We start from the raw sequence: 20,166 nt of genomic DNA, 5'->3' as shown, positions 1-20,166 counted from the left end.
GGCAGACACCCCAGCCTGAAAACTCCTCCAGGGACACGGTGTCACACTCTGGCACGCTCACGCCTTCCCAGAGCCCGTTCCGCGTTTGCTGAATGGAGAGGAACCCCAAATGAATGAATGGCAGAGAGAGGTCTGGCTAGAGGCTCTGAGCAGGCAGGGCCCTGGACAGCGCCGGGCGCCCGCGGGCGCGGGGGGACCCTCGAGGCAGCGCGGCGCAGGGCGCGGACCGAGGGGGCCGGGGCCTCGCCGAACAAAGGGGCGCGGGGCGGCGGGGGGCCGGGCGCTCACCTCATCGCCCCACTTGAGCACGTCCTTGTGTCGGTCCTTGACGGCGTGGTAGATGTGCAGGAACTGGAGAATCCCGTGCCGCCGCACGTGGTCGGCGTGGCGCTGGGTCTCCTCCCAGCTCAGCGGCGAGCCCTGGGACAGCAGCCCCATGGCCGCCCCCTCTCTCCGCCCTCGGGGCAGGCGGCGGCCGCTCCGGGCTCGGGGCGTGCGGCGCGGGCCGGACGCTCAGGTGCCCGCAGAAGGCGGCGGCGGCACAGCCCCGGGGTGGGGTTGGTGGGGGGCGCCCTCGGGCCCCAGTCGGCAGAGGGAGGGTCCGGTCCCCTCCGGCTCCCAGGCGCGGGGTCCTCGCCGCCCCGGGGACTGATCCAGGGGTCGGGCGCACTGCGCGGGCGGCGGCGGCGGCCCCGAGGCCGGGCTGGCTGGCTGGCCCTCCGCCCGACCCCTCTGCCGTTCTGGCTCCCGCACCGCTCCTGCTTCGAGGCGGCGGCGGCTGGCGCTTCTCTTTGCCGGTGTCGTGCACTAGCTCCTTCCTACTTGTGACCAAAACCTGCGCCGCCGAGCATGCCCAGTGCTCCCGTCCGCCGGCCGGCCGCTCCCGGTCGCGAAAGGCCGCTCCGGATTTTATAGGCTGCGGAAGGGGCGGGGAAAGGGGCGTGCCCGGAGAGGGGGCGGGGCCGAGCCCCCGCGGAGACTCGGGGGCCCGGGGTAGGCGTGCGGAGGCGTGGTTAGGGCGGAGTCCAGGGGGAGCTTCCGCGGAGGCCGCAGTCTGCCTGGCTTTAGGCAAATGATCTCTGTGAAATTCCTTTTTTTGTAATCCGAAAAGAGAAACTGAGTTGGGGAAGAAAGTTGATTATCCGAGCTAATGAAGAATCCACCAGGTTATTTTTTAGGTGAGAAAGGCCTCACACTTATAAAAACAGGGTGAGAGCATTATGGTGTGGCAAGAAAATTTGTCTATAGGCTTTAAGACGTGAACATATTAAGTATTTGTATAGTCTCTAACTATTTGATGACATAGGTTCTTTGGATGGCACAGACACCATTCATCGCAACCACAGGGTTGCAAGTCACCCATCAAGCGATTAAAACGACGTTCCTGTGAGCTTACCATGGAGGTGGAAGATATTAGGAACTTCTGGAGTTGGCCCTATCTTGGAGGGAAAGGGAAGGAACGAGGTACATCGCCACCAAATAATTGTTCAAATAATGTGTTAACAGAGAGATGAGATGACAGATGAGGCTAAAAGTGACAGCAGCTAGATCATACATATATTGAGACCAGAAAGTGTGTACTTACTGTGCCAGCTTCCCTTACACCACAACTAACATTTAGTGAGCACTGTGTGGATCACAACAAACTGTGGAAAAGTCTTCAAGAGATGGGAATACCAAACCACCTGACCTACCTCCTGAGAAATCTGTATGCAGGTCAAGAAGCAACAGTTAGAACTGGACCTGGAACAATAGACTGGTTCCAAATTGGGAAGGGGGTACATCAAGGCTGTATACTGTCACCCTGCTTATTTAACTTATATGCTGAGTACATCATGAGAAATGCTGGACTCGATGAAGCACTAGCTGGAATCAAGATTGCCAGGAGAAATATCAATAACCTCAGATATGCAGACGACATCACCCTTATGGTAGAAAGCGAAGAAGAACTAAAGAACCTCTTGATGAAAGTGAAAGAGGAGAGTGAAAAAGTTGGCTTAAAGCTCAACACTCAGAAAACTGAGAGCATGGCATCTGGTCCCATCACTTCATGGCAAATAGATGGGGAAACAATGGAAACAGAGACTTTATTTTTGGAGACTCCAGAATCACTGCAGATGGTGACTGCAGCCATGAAATTAAAAGACACTTGCTTCTTGCAAGAAAAGTTATGACCAACCTAGACATCGTATGAAAAAGCAGAGACATTACTTTGCCAACAAAGGTCTGCCTAGTCAAAGCTATGGTTTTTCCAGTAGTCATGTATGGATGTGAGAGTGGACTATAAGAAAGCTGAGCGCCAAAGAATTGATGCCTTTGAACTGTGGTGTTGAAGACTCTTGAGAGTCCCTTGGACTGCAAGGAGATCCAACCAGTCCATCCTAAAGGAAATCAGTTCTGAATATTCATTGGAAGAACTGATGCTAAAGCTGAAACTCCAATACTTTGGTCACCTGATGTGAAGAACTGGCTCATTTGAAAAGACCCTGATGCTGGGAAAGATTCAAGGTGGGAGGAAAAGGGGATGACAGAGGATGAGATGGTTGGATGGCATCACGGACTCAATGGACATGAGTTTGAGTAAACTCTGGGGAGTTGGTGATGGCAGGGAGGCCTGGCATGCTGCAGTCCATAGGGTCACAAAGAGTTGGACACGACTGAGCAACTGAACTGAACTGAACTGAACACTTACTGATTGCCAAATGGATAAATGATCATAGGGGTCTCTTCTCCCCACCCTTCATATTGGACTTGCCCATCTCAGAGTCTGGGGACATGGATACCCAAGGTCTGGCTGTAATGTCCACAGGGATGTGTGTGTGTGTGTGTGGAGTGTGAGTGGGGATGTGAGGGTATTTGAAGCTCAGAAGATAATGTTTCAATCATCTGTTTCAACAGCTGGTTTAAAAATCAAGCCTCATTCTACTTTGTCCATAGCCCGATCTTCCTTGTGCTCTCCCCACCAATCACAAGACCTGTGTGGTTCTGACTTTCTGCTGTTCTTCTATGGTTGGAATTCTCCACTTGACACAATCCTATTCTTTTGTTGGGTCCCAGTTACTCTTCTCTGTATTTTGGTTGCATTTGTACATATCACTGTTTCTACATTATGATAGAATCGCCACTCTAGATAGTGACTTCCTCTGGGATAGAGTTGATTCAGGCCTCTTGTATCTTTAGCTCTAAAAAAAGTGCTTGGTGTAACTGGAAGGAAGGCGGTCTGGGGATGGGGAGGAAGGGATAGTGTTGGTCACTGTTTCACATCCAAGCCAGGCATCCAAAGGATCATTTTGTAATTCTTATAATCTCATCTCACATATGCATACCCTGGCATTGTTCAGTACAATAGCCATTAGCCACATGTGGCTGAGCACTTGAAATGTGGCTAATTGGAAAAAGTGAATTTTACTTTGATTTTAATCCATTAAAATAGAAAATTTTAAACTGATGTCCTATGTGGCTACTGGAAAACTTCTAAGTAAATCTGGAACAGATTGGGAGTGTGAAATCCACTTTTTCATCTGTTAATTTTGTGAACTCTAAATACAGAGCAAGTATTTCCAAAGAAAATTTAGTGGACTGGAGATGGCTTGTGAGGGTAAGACACATATCAGATTCAAGGTGACACACACAAAGAACGTAAATATCTCATTAGTGATTTTATTTTGATTACATGTTGCAACAGTAATATTTTCAATATGTTATATTACTTAAATTAATTGACCTCCAGGATGCCTTATAAAGACCAAGGGAAGCCATATTTAACGACATTCATTCTCCTCTATTAGTATTTTGCATTTTTTGGTTTACTCCGTAGATTGCACCATGATTGGCTTTCGACTTCTGGGAGTGGGTTCTCAGCGGACAGCCCCACACAGAACGTTCAGGGCTTTAACGATGGCTAGGACGAAAAGAAGGCGCTTGTAGCCTGCAGAATCAGCCTTCTCCAAAGGCGGATTCCGGGTCAGTTCTGCAGAAGAGAGCAAGACCCACTGGGCCAGAACCCGGTGACTCTACGGACACCGCATCCGGCCCTGCAGGAGCCGGGTCCAGCCGCAAGCCGCGCCCCCAAGGCCGCGCGGAAAACCCGGGCTCCGGAGCCCGGCGCGGCGCGGCGGCTCTCTGCGCAGGCTCCGAGGGCCGGCGGGTCGCGCGGGGAGGCGGCGCGGGCGCTGCACGCCGCGCCGTTGTTGTGGTCCGGCCCCCGGCACGTGACCGCGGCCCGCCCCCGCGCGCGGCACCGCCTCCCCGTGACTCAGCACTTCATGCCGGCTCGGTCCCCGGGGTCAACCCGGGAGAGGCTGCGCGGGGTCGGAGTGCGCTCCGCCGCTCCCGCCCCCGAGGCGGCAGTGGTCGCGAGTGTAGCCGCTACCCTCGCAGTCTCTTCGTTTTTCCGGCCTCCGGGCAAAGAGAAAAAATATATAGTGTTTCCCTGCAGCCAGATCGCTCTGGGTTTCCCCTGAGTCAGCAGCTCCGCCGAGAACCCGCAGCTGGCCTTGCGTGAGGCGATGAGGGAAGCAGAGGGCCGTGCTTAGGGGTCTCTGAGCCTCAAGTCGTTTGCAGGTGACCTGTCCAGTCCTTACTGCTCCGTTTGGCCTGAGCATCCGCTAGATGGTCTCTTGGGTGGTGTCATTTCAGCTCAGTCCAGTCGCTCAGTCGTGTCGAACTATTTGCGACCCCATGGACTGCAGCAGGCCAGGCCTCCGTGTCCATCACCAATTCCCGGAGCTTGCTCAGACTCATGTCCATCGAGTCGGTGATGCCATCCAACCATCTCATCCTCTGTCGTCAATACCTTACTCTTTCTGCCTGCTTTCTACCAAGCTCTTTGATCTGGAAGTCTATGGAACAGCCAGCCCTGGTTGTTTCCTTGTTCTTGGATGAGACTGCAGAGATCCAGTGAACAGGTCGTTGCTATGCAGAGTTGAACTGCAGTGTGCACTTCCTGCTGCATCTCGAATCCTGCCTGAAGCTGAGGGCCTCCTTCCGCGGGACTCTTCCTGGGTCTTGATACCACCCACCACAGCCTTCCTTTTTCGACACACCTCTCCCCCAAAGACCTGGTCTGCCAGTGAGGGGCTTAAGATTTTCTTCCTTTTTACTTAATTATTGGTAGAAAATAAACACACAATGCTATTTCTTAACTTCAGCATACGTGATGCAAATGATGTGGAAAGGATTTTTCCCCTGCAACTGCATGGTGTTCAGAATTTGAATTGATTATAGTGAAGAAGGCCCCGGAGCCTTAAGATAGAACAGTAGCCAACAGAAGCTACCCTGCTTCACCCTAGCTCAGCGGGTAACCTTCTGTGTGGATCTAAGCAAAGCTGTGTCATCATCAGGGACCACCCCCTCCTCACTCTTCACCTGTTTCAGTGAGAATCTGGAGGAAATGCGGTTTCCTTTCCAACTTAAACAGCTTGGGTGTCAGTAGTACTAAATTAGTTGTTTGAAGAAGGTGCAGAGCTTTTCATATTGTGTAGTATTTCTAACACAGGATGCTGAGATACACAATTGTTATTTTAAGAAAAAAAACTTTTAACTTGGTTTTTAAAAGCCAACCCCTAGTTTATATGGATTAAAATATATATATATATATATATATATATATAACATGTTCTTTTTCACATAGGGTTACAAAAGATCTGCTCAGTAAAGGGAAGGCCTTTATGGGGTGTGTAAAGAAGGTGGGTAGGAGTTAGCAGGGGTGAGGTTAAAGATGTGGGAGTGAGAAGCTGAAACTGTTGACCACAGATCGGAACTTGAACCTGTGTGCTGGGACTCAAACCCAGCCAAAACTCGTGGTACCTGGTTTTAGGACCGAATGAAGCTCAGGTTCTTGATGTCTCATCGCAGAAAGAATTCAGTGAGAGACAAAGTATAGGTAAGAAGTGGGTTTATTCAGATTCAGAGAGAAGCAGACTCCATAGACAGAGTGTGGGCCATCACAGAGGGTGCATGTGGCTGTGAAATGTGGCATGGTTGGTTTTTACAGGCTGGGTAATTTCATATGCTAATGAGTGGGAGAACTAGTCCAGCTATTTTTGGGAGGGGGCAGAGATTTCCAGGATTTGGGCCACCACCCCCTCCTTGGTCTTTGACAGGGCCTTGGAACTGTCATGGCGCCTCTGGGTGTGTCATTTCACTCGCTGATTGAGGACCAAGGTCTAGTCTTGTCTGCCATCTTGGTCCCATTTGATTCTGATCGGTTTATGTCATGTCCTTGGGCTACGTCCTTCTTTCAAAAGCTGTGTCCTGCCCCTTTCCCTCCGGTTACAAAAGGATGTCTTTAGAAGCAGGATGTCTCAGGAGAGGGACTTCCCTGGTGGTCCAGTGGTCCATACTCTGTGCCCCTAATGCAGGGGGTTGGCGTTGGATCCCTAGTCAGGGAGCTGGATCCCACCTGTGCATCCTGCATGTGACAACGAAGGTCCCTTGTGCAGCAGATAAATTTTAAAAAAAGAAAAAAATTATCTCTCTGGAGACATGACTTGATGAAATCCAGAACACATGTAAAGAAGTTAATTTTTTTCTTTCTTTTTTTTTAAAAAATAGTATCATCTTCTTGTGAGATGCTGGGGAAGATGTATGGGATGGGCAACATGGTAGCTCAGTTCAGTAGACTCACTTTCACTGGAGTGCAGTTAAAGTAACACAGCTTTTTATGATGGACACTTCCAAACAAGCACAAAAGTAGCAAGAACATAGTGTCATCTACCTATTACCCATCTTCAGTGTTACTGCACGGCTACTCTTGTTTTGGGTATTCCCATTAGAGCAGATCTTACTGAAAATGATTTCCAGTGATGAACTCTAAATGAGCCCTTGCCTCTAAGAAATAAAGAGGAACATAGGGATGAGAGTGATCCAGGAAGCTGGGAAGGAGTGAGCAGTTGGCTAATCTCTTACTGGAAATCAGTTTCCTTCCTTCAGAAATTGGAGACAGTTGACGTTAACCAGTGGTTTTTATTCCAAATGTTCTAACTATTGTTATAAATTATGGGACCATGAGTTTAAATCAAAGCCAAAAACAAAGCCAAAAAGCAGTGCTTGTCACATGTAATATAAACTATTTCACAATAGCTGGAATGGATAATTGTTGTGGTCAAAGTAGGCCCACTGTCAAAAGGAGTGTAAGGTCTTTCAAGCATGTATTTACCCTTTTAAAGATCCGTAATGTTAGTCTACACCCTTTTCTTCCCATTTCACTTACACTGGTTCACATTCTAGGTTAGATGACATCAAATAATTCACCTTTGTCACACAGCAACCCATCATTTGTGGATGACGTGATGTGAAAAGGTGCTAACCATAATTACACATACATAAAAAGGCAATTGTACTAAATATTGAGCAATTTTGCTTTGATAACATCAATTCCTAAAAGAAAAAAAAGGAATAATGTAATTTTTCTTCCTGAAGGTATTTTTCCATACACAATACCCCTGCCATTCGTTGTAGTACTTAGGCTAAAATGGAATAGTTACCTTTGGTGGGGGAGAATCAACTCATCTAAGATGTACCTTATCTGGGACTTCTTGATGGTCCAGTGGCTAAGACTTCACACTCCCAATGCAGGGGACCAATTTTAACCCCTGGTCACGGGTCTAGATCTGTAACTAAAGTTCTTACATGCTGCAATGAAGACCTGGTATAACTAAATAAATAAATGTTTTTTAAAAAAATAAAATGCAACTTATCCTATAAGTGCACAGGGCAGCCTCACACAATCATCCAACTCAAAATGTCAGCAGTGAGAAACCTTGGTCTATGTGGATCAGGATTAATCCTGAGTGTTACATGGGTGCTTTTTCTTAAATCTTTGCAAGCGTTTCTAAGTTCATCAGAATGGTTAGTTGAAACAAACTGAGTATATACAAAGGTTAGTATCTTTATTTGCAGTTACCATGAACAGAAATATGTACAACTGTCTAGTACATTCTTGGTCTGTAATGGACTTATGGAAGCTACAGTAGGAGGGAGAGGGTAGGGCCCTTACTTTTATCCTGTTTCTGGTTTCCTCATGGCCTCTAACTGTTCTAACTCTGGTCTACTCTCCATGGCATCTTATTTTCTGTTCATGTGAGATGTTATATACCTGTACCAATATTAACATTAAACGGCAGTGTTCTTAATCCCCCATCTAGATTTCTTGAAAATTCAGTTTTAAAGAATGGAAACTCATTAGCTCCCTTAAAAGCTCTTTTCCTACTAGACAGGGAAGTATGGTACATGTGTGATCTGGCCACCCAAGATACAAAGGTACTTTTCTCTTTTAAAAAGAAAAACTTTTGGCCACACTGTGCAGCACGTGGGATCTTAGTGACCAGGAATTGAACCCTTGCCCCCTGCAGCAGAAGTGTGGAGTCTTCACCAGGATGTCCCCAGGATGGCTGTTCTCTAGCCTCCTGTCCATCCCCTGCTCCACCAGCGCCTACTCCACCTACACCATTCTCACAGGACTGACTTCCTACATACTTGCCCCTAGCCCAGTTAGTGATTGTCCTAACTTTAGATTAGAACATCTCCATCATGATAGTTTATCAGAAGGGCGGTGGAGGGGTGTGCCTCTCTGCTTGCTTCCCTGGTAATCTATGAGCCAAGCTGACACCAATCCCTCTATAACTGGTAACCCGCCCCAGCACACATACCCCTCCTACTCCTACCCCCCACCCCCATCAAAGACTGCCACGTGGTGGGGTGTTGCTCCAGGACCTTGCTTCCCACGTTCGAGCTCCCCCATTCATTAAAGCATTGATGTCTCTGTTGCTGACTCTGGGCTCTTTCTTTAGTTTCAAAGTTGGCCTTCAGGACTTGTGGGCCTGCTGGTTGCAGCCTGAAAGAAAGCTTGGCTTGAGAATTGGAATCCCAGCTCTACCTACCTTTAACCCTGGCCAATAGTTTGCTGATTGATTGTAAAGATTGAAAATAACATGCAAAGCGTCTGACACATGTTAGGTAGGGGCTCTTGAAATGTTTATTTCTTTTGCATCGGCCAAGGCAGGGGAGGAACTTCAGGAGGACCAGCCCTATTATATTCAAGGACCAGTGAGTTCACAAAGCATCTTACAAGCCATGGATGCTTCTTTTCTGGAAAGACCAACGGATGCTGGGCTTTTCAGGAACAATAGCCTGTAAACACTGGGATTCAAAGCTCTCCACTGGCCACTGAAAGTTGCCTCTCTGACACTTTCATTTTTAAGGTTTTTTGATTTCTTCTAGTGTCTTTTCAGGAAGGGTGATTCAGTCAAACCTCCATGGGCTTCCTCTACCATATTTCTCCCCAAGAAGAAGCCTGGACAAAGTAGAGATTGGTTTGCTACTCAGCAGCTGCCTTCATGGTGGCAGGTGGGGGTGTTGTAAGGACGTCAAGGAGGGCAGGTCACAGCTCATGTGGCAGTGTGGGCCAGTGAGTTCACAAAAAGAGTTGTCATGAAGCGTCACTTGGGATGGGCAGCCCTGCCCTGCTTCACATTTATTCCTCCCCCAAAAGCCAAATAAAGCAGGACCTGATCTGGGTGACCAGAGCCTGCTGGTCAGGTCATATCTCACTGTGGGCGGCAGCATCCTTTGCAGTAAGAATAGTCTCCTTTTCAAGGTGGCCTGGTGGCTCAGATGGTGAAGAATTTGTCTGCAATGCAGAAGACCCAGGTTTGATCCCTGGGTTGGGAAGATTCCCCCCACCCAGGAGAAGGGAATGGCATCCCACTCCAGTGTTCTTGCCTGGAGAATTCCATGGACAGAGGAGCCTGGCAGGCTACAGTCCACGGGGTTGCAAAGAGTTGGAAGCAATTGAGTGACTAACAGTTTCAATTTTCAATGTCATAAAAAAGTTTGGGAACAACTTCTGTAGGTAGGAGCCCATTCACAGAAGAGGAGGCTGAGGCTCACAGATTATTGCATCCTCAGAGGCCACACTTAGAAACAGCAAGGAAATAGCAAAACTAGGGTGTGATACCAGGCCTGTTTGCCTTCAAAGTCCAAGTTCATTCCTCACAGTGCTAAAAACAAAACTGAGTAAACAGTAATACCTAAATCTTGAATAGGCCTTTATGGCCTACCAAATGCTTTGACAGAAGAAAGGGGGAGTTAAGGGTGAGAAGGAATGAACATATGTCATATAGCTACACGCAGCCAGTGCTTTCCATCAACCACTTTAGTTAATGTTCTTAACAGTGTGGATTTCTGATTCACAGAACTTACAGTAGATGGCCTTGCTTTGTTTTACAAATTTAAGATGCTCATTCATCATTTTCTCTCTATGCCCCACTAGTTCTAAGAATAAGCACTACTAATTACTTATATGTGTGTATGACAAGGTAGCTTTCACATATTTTTTACATCTCATTTGGTTCTTAAATCACCCCTGTGGAGTTGGGCAATTTTACAAGGAGGAAACTGAGGCCGAGATGGTACCTATCTTGCCCCAAAGTGGCACCACTAGCATCAGGCCAGGCTGGGAACGCTTAATCACTGCTCCAACTCTGCCAGCACCTGCAGGGGACATTGATTCTTGAGTGTTTCTGCACTAACCCAGTGCTTCAAGACTTGCAGTTCAGCGGGGTGAGGGATAGAGTAGGGGATTGGGATAGATATATACACACTACCATATACAAAACAGGTAGCTAATAAAAATCTACTTTGTATATGTGGTGCAGCAGAAACTTAAGCAACATCGTAAATCAACTACACTCAATAAAAATTAAAAGAAGATAGCTTTGAAGTTTAGCAGATAGCTTCCTCCTATCCTCCCTTTATCAAAACATTCCCAATCCACAGGAAAAAACTAAAAGTAAATAAATAGAAGAAGAGGAAGAAAAACAACCAAACTGTTCTCAATCAATTGTCTTTCAAGAACAAACGCAAAAGGAAGGCTGGCCCAGGAAATAGCTTTCTTCTCTGTGTGGAGAAGCCGCTGGCCTGGGGCAGGTGGTGAGGTCATCATCTCTCCTCATCAGGTGATGGCTTGGCTGCTCAGATTCAGCCCATCTTTCCCCAAAGTCTTTCCTAACTGTACCCTCAGCTGACTCCTGCCTGCAGACCGACTTCACACGTGGGCTGTCTTAATATACAAGCGCCCCTTCTCACCAGATTATATAATCTTACAGAATTTTAATATGACTTCCTTTTATTTTATTTTTTTGACTTCCTTTTAGAGATGGGGAAACTGAGCTGGAGGAAAGTTCAGTGATAGAACTTGCACTTAAACCTGTGTCTTTGACAGAACATTCAGGACCTTTCTTGCCCCAAGAGTGATGCCTTCATTTCATATGGTAGAGACTTTCAGAATCAGATAATCATCTTCAGTGGCTCAAGAGTAGACAAAAGAAACTCTTAAACTCGACATCTTTAGTTTGTGTACATTTCTTTTTTTTCTCTTTATTTTAATTTCTTTGTCCAGGACTTTTGGGTATTGGAAGAATTGCTTAAGTCATGTGCTGCTGGAGGAAGATAGGGAGAAAGACTGGATGAGCGATAACAGTACCGTGGAAACTGCTAGAAGACCCTCAAGAAATGATTTCTTTTTAAAGGAAAATATTCAATAAGTATGCTTCTTAAAGTAAACCCATAAATGTAAAATAGGCCACTCCTTTTCAGTACTATTCACTGAAACTCACAGTAATTGAAAATTTTTCTGCCCAGGGATGTCTCTCAAGCACACAAACCAAGCCCTTTTTTCCTGTCGAGGAAAACCAAATGTAACTTGTGCGAGAGCTCACGAGCCATTTTCAGGGTCATGGCCCCGCAGTTGCAGATGTGTGTGTTGGGGGAAATTCAGCAGGCTTTCTGAGTCATAAGTAAAATGCAAGGGTGACAAGCAATTATTTATTTTTTCTGTGCTGGGTCTCCACGGCTGCACGTGGCTTTCGGCGGTCGCGGTGAGTGGGGGGCTGCTCCCAAGCTGCAGTGCCTGGGCTTCTCCCTGGGGCGTCCTCTCTTGTTGTGGGGCCCTGGCTCCAGGCAACAGGCTCAGTATTTGCAGCACGTGGGATCCTCCAAGACCAGGGATCAAACCTGTGTCCCCACGGCTAGATTTAAAATGGATAAGCAACAAGGAACTCTGCTCAATGTTATGTGGCAGCCTGGATGGGAGGGGAGCCTGGGGGAAAATGGATGTATGTTTATGTATGGCTGCGTCACCTTTGCTATTCACCTGAAACTGTCACAACATTGTTAATTGGCTATACTCCAATACAAAACAGAAGGTTAAAGAAAATTGCAGGGGTGATAGCAAGAGCTAAAACCTTGGGTGTGAGAATTTGTCCTTGAAAGTAAGATTCTTACTGAAGTTAAATTTAGCTGCTATCTTCTTTTCACTGTGCAAAACAAATACCTAAGAAATCTTTTACAGATATCTTTTAATATTTAAGAACATGAATTAAATATGTCTACAAACTAGCTCTGAAATGAGTACCAATGTTGATCTGGGTTGCAAAGAACTTTCGGGATGTTTAGATGATACACAGTTATATAATGGAGGCAATATTCTGCCAGTCAGATTAAATGTGTGCTTAGTTATTTAACAAATATTTACTAGCTACTCATTCTATGCAGGTACTGTTCCTGTCTTTGGATGAACGGGAAGGACCACATTTCTGTTCTCATGAACTTTCCTTCTAGAGGGAGAAGACAGACAATAAACAGGAGAAGAGATGTGATGAATTTTAGGTGCCATTTTGAAGAAAGTAATAGAGAACAGTAATTGTTACTGTGATGATTTATGTATGCTAGATCTTCTTGTGGTTAGTTTTAAATGATTTAACTACCAGTCCTGTGACTTTGCAGGCCAAAAAAGCTGCCAGCTCTAGAGAATGTTCCTTTGCTCCTGCCTGGGCTTCCTGGGTGGCGCTAGTGGTAAAGAAGCTGCCTGCCAACATAGGAGACTTAACAGACGTGGGTTCGATCCCTGGGTCGGGAAGATCCCCTGGAGGAGGCCATGGCAACCCACTCCAGTATGCTTGCCTGGAGAATCCCATGGACAGAGGAGCCTCGTGGGCAACAGTCCATGGGGTCACAAAGAGTCGGACACGACTAAAGCGACTTAGCATGCACACACCTCCTGGGGTAAACTCTATTAGTTGAAGTAGAGAGTTTTTTTTCCTCCGTTTTCCTTCAGGTAGGGCGTAGTTTCCTTCTTAAATTTCTTCAAAATGAGATAATCATTGTAATTGCTATTGAAAGACAGATGCTTTAGTTACCTTTGATAGTTTGTTATGAATCTCTAGATCTTAGAAGCATAGTATTTAAACAGTTCCTAAAACCTAAAGTATTCATGAAAGATTTATGGTGAGATTTAAGTATGCCAAAATAGTGTCAAAACATCAAAGAATATTTGATCTGAAGTTCATTAAATTGACTCAACATGTTACATGGGTCAAGTTTTTTTTTTTCATTTACTTGGGTTGAAAATGATAATTAACGGCATTGCTTTGCTAACATTAGACTCTGCTCTTCTGCATTGAGACCACAAGAGAGAAAGTTCCTTTCCCCGGGGCTGGAGGCATCTAAGCTGTGAAACCAGAGGGAAAAGTACAAATCGTGCCATTTTTCAGATATTTGGTACTTTTGATGATGTCAAATTTGTAAGAAACAAGTAATTTAATCCATATTATATTACGGCCAAGTTTGTTTATAAATCCTGTGTTTTTTTTTTTCTCATAAGAAACAAACATAAATTGTGCTTCTTCAAGATGGAACCCCCAGCAAGAGTTTTCTCTTTTATCCATATTTGTATTTTATAGTTGTAAAAAGGAGATTCAGGTCACCCCGTTTTAACTAGGGTAATATGTTCTGAGGTTTCTGAGTTTTTGTTTTCAAGTTATGGCTAGTTTATATCGTTGTGGGGCTGTTTTATATTCAGATGATTATATGGTAGTTTATTTAAAAGGTAAAGAGAAATGCCAACGTAAGCCTTCAAATATTTACTTCAATTTTTAAAAGTCTGTTAACATTAATTCAGGTAACATGTTATTGCATGATTAATGAAAGCTGAGTTTCTTTTAACCATATTTAGAAAGAAGACTGTTGAAATTAAAAAAAAAAATGTCTATTATGTTTTGTTTCCTCTGAGGCTCGTAGTTTAGTAATCGCCTTAGTATTGTAATCCAGAGTCACAGAGGAAGGGAATAAAAACTGGTGTATAACATGAGGAGTTATTAGGAAAAGGCAGAGAAGGAAAGAATTGAGGGAAAAGTGAAAGAAGAAAGGGAAGAGATTCACTTGGCTGTTCGGCAGAAACTAACACAATATTGTAAAGCAACTATACTCCAATAAAGATTACAAAGAAAGAAAAAGGGACGAAAGAAAGAAAGAAAAACCAGCCAGGGAGAGCCTGGAGCAGCATCTTAGGTTCCTCCCCGACTAGCTCATTCTTTCAGAAACTAGTGTGCTAGTGACAGAAATCGGGGAAAATACAGATGGAGATGCAGACGTGAACAGACCTGTGGACACAGCGGGGAAGGAGAGCGTGGGGCCGACTGAGAGGGGCCTGGAGACACATCCATCACCGTAGAAAATGAGAGCCAGTGGGATGTGCTGCGTGATGCAGGGAGCTCAGCCCAGTGCTCCGTGACAACCTAGAGGGGTGGGGTGGGGAGGGGGATGGAGGGAGCTTCAGGAAGGAGGGGACACGTGTGCACCTGTGGCTCATTCATGCTGAGGTGTGGCGGGAACCAGCACAATACAGTAACGCAGTTATCCTCCGATAAAATTTTTCTTAAAAAAAAGTAAGGAAAGAAATTGCAAATGATAGCAGTTTCAGCCACCGAGTTATTGTGAGGTTTAAGCAGCATAACATATATGAAAGGGCCTCAAAAAAATTCTCTGCAGACCTCTGAGAGATTAGGAGTGGGTTTGGTTCAGAGCATCACAATAAAGCAAATATCAACACAGCGAGCCACATAAATATTTTGGTTTCCCACTGCATATAAAAGTCACATTTACATTATACTGTAGTCTATTAAGAGCAACAGCACTGTGTCTTAAAAAATGTAAATTTTTAAGTTAAAAAATACTCTATTTCTAAAAAAACGTAACCATCATTTGAGCCTTAAGCAGGTTTTAGTAGTAACATCGAAGATCACTGAACATAGATCACTATAATAAACATAATAATAATGAAATAGTGTAATAGTGTAATAAGGAAATAGCTTTTGAAAGAATTTAAAAAAAATGAGATGCAGAGACATGAAGTGAGCAAATGCTACTGAAGAAATGGCGTGAATAGGCTTGCTTGATGTGGAGTTGCCACAAACCTTCAATTTGTGAAAAATGCAGCATCTTCAAAGTGCAATAAAAAGAGGAGTGCCTGTATTAATAAAAGATATGGGCCTATTTACCATCTTATTTCTAAAACTATGTTTGAGGTCTTTTAAGGGGCCTCCAAGCCGATCTCCGGCACAGAGACTAAGGTGGACGTCCTTTATCTTGTGAGAAAGCTTGCAACGTCTCGGTACTCACACTGGCTGCATATAGGATAGAGGAGGAGCGGGACAGGATCTCTTTGATTAGTGTCTATTGTTAACAAAAAAGGAACCAAAGCTATAGTTGTGCACATTTAAGATACAGTATCTCATTGGGAAGATAGTGGGTAGGTGATTCATTCTATAAGACTGGAATAGATGAAAGAAGCCGATTCATCTAATTCAAGGCCAGGACCAATAACTATGGAGGCTGCACTGCATTCACTGAGGCCATAGTTTGTGCCTGTGACTGGGTTCAAACTCATAAGCATCCTTTCATTTAATTCTCATGACCATCACGTGGGGCTTGGCAATAACAACCCCTGCGTGGCAGTTGGAAAAAGCAATCTTTAAGGATTTAAGCATAGTTAAAAGTTACCTATCAAGTAAACAGCAGAATTCAAATTCAAATCCAGGTGTTCACCGCCTTGCTTCTCCCCTTCAGCTCTCTGGACACCCCTGCTCTTTCCCAGGGCAGAGGGGATCAAAGGCAAGGGGCCCAGGGCTCTCCTGCAGAGTCAGCTGTTGGTCCTGTGGGTGTCGGAGTCAGAGGTGTTTTTTCCCCATCCCGTCCCCATGTTCTGTAGCATTTCTAGAGAGTGTCTGTGTTCCTTCTCCCATCTTGGGATGGTGGCACCATCCTTAAGGGCAGCCCTCTTTAACTGCTGCTTCTCAGAGATGGTCTCCTAGTTCCAGAGGTTGGTGAACATTTTGCAGGGGTTAACGGAGGGGCTCAGAAGTGTTGAGAAAGAGGGATACATTAGGAATTTGGGAGTAACACCACTGTATATAAGATAGATAACCAACAAGGACCTCCTATATAGCACACGGAACTCTACTCAATAATTTGTAATAATCTATATGGGAAATGGAGAAGGAAATTGCAACCCACTCCAGTGCAAAGAATCTGAAAAAGAATATGTTCTGAATCACTTTGCTCTACATTTGAAACAAAACATTGGAAATCAACTGTACTTCAATAATTTTTTTTTTTTTAAGGGAAAGAGGCAGGAAAAGGAGTAAGGTTAGGGTAGTGGGGAAATATGAAGAGAGCTAATGAGTAGTTGTTAAATGCCTACTGGGTGCCCTGGACTGTGCTAGGTGCTGGGACAAAGAAGTAAAGAAAAGGCAGGGTAGTTCTCTCTCCATTTACAGCCAGGTTGGGTAGAAAGAAAGTGGTGTTAAGAGATGTATGAGTTAATGCATACCTTTAAATCATGGGCTTCCCTGCTGGCTCAGACAGTAAGGAATCTGCCTGCAATGCGGAGGACTCGAGTTTGGTCAGTGGGTTGGAAGATCCCCTGGAGGAGGGAATGGTGACCCACTCCAGTATTCATGCCTGGAGTATTCCACAGAGGAGCTGTTGTCCCTGGAGTCACTAAGAGTCAGACACAACTGAGTGACTGACACATTCATGACAGTAAAGGAGAGCTATGGCAAGGAATAAGGAGAGGAGGATACAGTTAAGATGGGAGATAGTTTCAGAAAAGACCTCTGTGAGATAGTGATATTTAAAACAAGATATTTATAACCTGATTCTGAAATACTTGTATACTGATGATTCTAGAATAATATAACTATTAACCTTTGATGGAAGTTATGAGGAATAGTAGGAAATGCATTTATTTTTATTACATATGCATGGTATAGCTTTTAAGAGGAAATCGCAGCTATGAGGAAATCGCAGCTCTAAGGAAATATTTCTATACCTGCTATAATCATAAATTTTAAGGAACTCTTATTTTATTATTTTCATATTACCTGGAGTGAGCCATAATAAAATATCAATCGTTTTGTGAAAAGAGTTCTGTTTTCCTCCTATCTTCCAATTAACCGAAGTTTGATTATACATTCTCCTATACATATAATAGCAATTATCTTCTCACCATTTCATATATCTTTTTTATGATTTAAAAGCTATATATTTTATTTTTATATTTATTTTTGGCTGAGCTGGGTCTTGGTTGCTTTGTGCAGGCTTTCTCTAGCTTCAGCAAGCAGGGGCTGCTCTCTGTCGCCATGTGCGAGCTTCTCGTTGATGTGGCTCCTCCTCTGAGCACAGGCTCCAGGCACCCAGGCTTCATTAGATGCAGCACTAGGCCTCTGCAGTTGTGGTGCATGGGCTTAGCTGCTCTGAGGCATGTGGGATCTTCCTGGACCAGGGATCGAACCTGTGTCCCCTGCATTGGCAAGCAGATTCCTATCTACTGCGCCTCCAATGAAGTCCTAATATACCTGTTTTAATATTAATACTCTACAGTATGTGGGCTACATCTCATTTTTAATTCTTATTTATATAACCACATAGTGGTTTGCTACCAATAAAATGTTAGTTAAATAATTGGTTTAGGATACATCTACATTTTCATGGGGACTAAATAGACAAAATTTTAGCAACATTTAATGGTCAAATAAAACAGTTAGAAAGCTTTTCCAAAAAAAACCACAATATATAGTCTTACCCTACCTTTTGATTATGAATTATCACCTTATTTCCTATTGAAAATTACTCCTTTTAAATAGTGTGACTTATAATAGAGTGCATTATAAGTTATACACGGGTTCTTTACTGTGAAACTGTGAAGAGGGTCAGTGCCTCTAGTCCCATCCTTATTCAAGGGTCAAATGGAACAGCATCTTAGAATTGGCAAAATATGGCATGATGTACATGGTGATTTCAGCAGCAAGTCTTGCTTCCATCCACCTGGGGTATACAATGAAATGTCATTAATTAAAAACTTGTATCAGAGTATAACTGATTATAATGTGTTAGTTTCAGTTGTACAGTGAAATGAACCAGTTATACGTATACACACAGCCACTCTTTCTTAAGATTCCTGTCCTGTGGAGGTCACTACAGAGTACCAAGTAGTTTCTCCTGTGCTGACTAGCTACCTATTTTATATATAGTAGTGTGTGAATATTAATTGTAATGTTAATTTTATATGTAGTGTGTGATATTAATTTTTAATATCCAATTTGTCATGAGTCTTCACCCCAGGATGTGACTGGTTGACCTCAGCCCCTGCACCCCCCCTCACATTCCCACTAGTGTTTCTGACAGCCCTGGAAGAGGCGCCAAACCCCAGGCTTACAGGCCTCCCCTCTCCTGTCTCCGGGACGGACTCACAACTCTCTCTCCAGGTCTGTCTGGGCCCCGTCTTCTGCATCCTCCGGCATCAGGGATGCTCTCCAGAGCCTTCCCAGGTCTGCAGAGAGAGGAAGGTCCCAGGATGCTGCCGCCAGCATCGTGTGGTCGTTGGAATCTCGGTGAGATCCCAGTGTGGAGGTTGAGACGTCTCTGGGGCCCAGCTCTGCTGGAATCCAGGTGGTGTCCAAGCCGTTTAGGGGTGCCCCTGCCCAAGCCTCCTTACCTCACTGCTGCCTGGGGCCCCAGTCCCTCCTTTTTGCCCATCCTCCTTCCAGAGACTAGTCTCCTTAGAATGTCCAGACAGTTCCTTCTTAACAAGAAAACGCTGCAGCAGCCTCCTTTCCCCCCAAAAGGCATCAAGTCATTTAAAAAAAAATTCAGAAAAGACAGTTGGCAAGAACAATGGGGACTACGATAGTTGATGCCCCATTTTAAAATCAGGGAACTCAACAGAGAAGATCGGAGGTTGAATGACTTGTCCAAAGTCACAGACCTATGAAAATAAGGCAGGGGATGATAGCTCCAGAATCTCTATCAGTTCAGTTCAGTTGTGTCCGACTCTTTGCGACCCCATGGACTGCAGCATGACAGGCTTCCCTGCCCATCGCCAACTCCTGGAGCTTGCTCAAACTCATGTCCATCCAGTCGGTGATGCTGTTCAACCATCTCATCCTCTGTCATCCCCTTCTTCTCCCTTCTTCAGTCTTGCCCAGCTCTCTGTGCCACCACCCATAAGAAGACTGAGTTTTCTTTGTCCTCCTGCCTGTTTTTGCCTCTTGCTGAGTCTACCAGCTTCAGGAGGTAGGATAAGTCCAGGGAAGCACACCTCTGCTCAATGCAACGGATTGAAATCCGTATTCCATGTTGCTGCCCTTGTTTCGGGCATATAACTGGGGCAGTGTCCTAACAAAACGGCATCTGAACATGTTTTTCAGTGTTTACCTTGCATTTTTCTTTCTTTTATCCCATTTGATATATGTGCTCACATGCTTTTAAAAAACGGAAGCTCCGGACAACTGAGAAGTAACAGTTACAAAAGTGATGACATCTTTTCCTATAAAATCATTCCCACAGTTTTAAGTGGTTTGGATTTTTTTTTTAAAATCAGTTTTCTTCCTTGAGAGAACCAGGGAATGGAAACACAGTTCATTCATTCATTTCAACCTTTCTTTTCTTCCCTCCCACCCTTTCTGCCTTCTTCCCTCACTGATCATTCAGGAAACACTTGCAATATTCCAGACACAGTGCTAAGCATGGGATACAGAGATGAATACCATTGGTAGGTTTCCTAGGATACTACACTGCAAAGAACTGGATCTTTAGAGCTACAGTAAATTTAAAAAACAAACAAAAAACCCAAGCCCTCTAGTACAAATTAGAAAAGGATAATTATTTAAGCAAAATTCTGATAAAGTGCTATGTTTTTTGTTTCTGTTTTGTTTTATGCATAGATTTTTCTCCATTGGAAGAAAGGGTCACTGGAGAGGCATCAGTGGAGCTGTTGTCTGGGCTTGACTTTGAAGGACGAGTGAAAAATTGTTATGTAGAGGTTGG

At 44.8% G+C, this 20,166-nt stretch overlaps 1 protein-coding gene across 2 annotated transcripts in view; it reads right to left on the bottom strand.

The window, feature by feature from the left end:
• The window catches only part of GCLC (glutamate-cysteine ligase catalytic subunit), a 43,109-nt gene extending 42,230 nt beyond the window's left edge, over positions 1-879 (bottom strand). For both annotated transcript variants that reach the window (XM_043907082.1, XM_043907083.1), the window contains exon 1: positions 289-879. In XM_043907082.1, the coding sequence (XP_043763017.1) occupies positions 289-438 (150 nt within the window). In that variant the 5' untranslated portion in view covers positions 439-879. The remainder of the gene's footprint in view (positions 1-288) is intronic.
• Positions 880-20,166: the final 19,287 nt, after the last annotated feature.

This window comes from Cervus elaphus, chromosome 7 (assembly GCF_910594005.1).
Source record: "Cervus elaphus chromosome 7, mCerEla1.1, whole genome shotgun sequence".
In the NCBI taxonomy this organism is placed as follows: Eukaryota; Metazoa; Chordata; class Mammalia; order Artiodactyla; family Cervidae; genus Cervus; species Cervus elaphus.
This window is presented reverse-complemented; position numbering and strand designations above follow the sequence as displayed.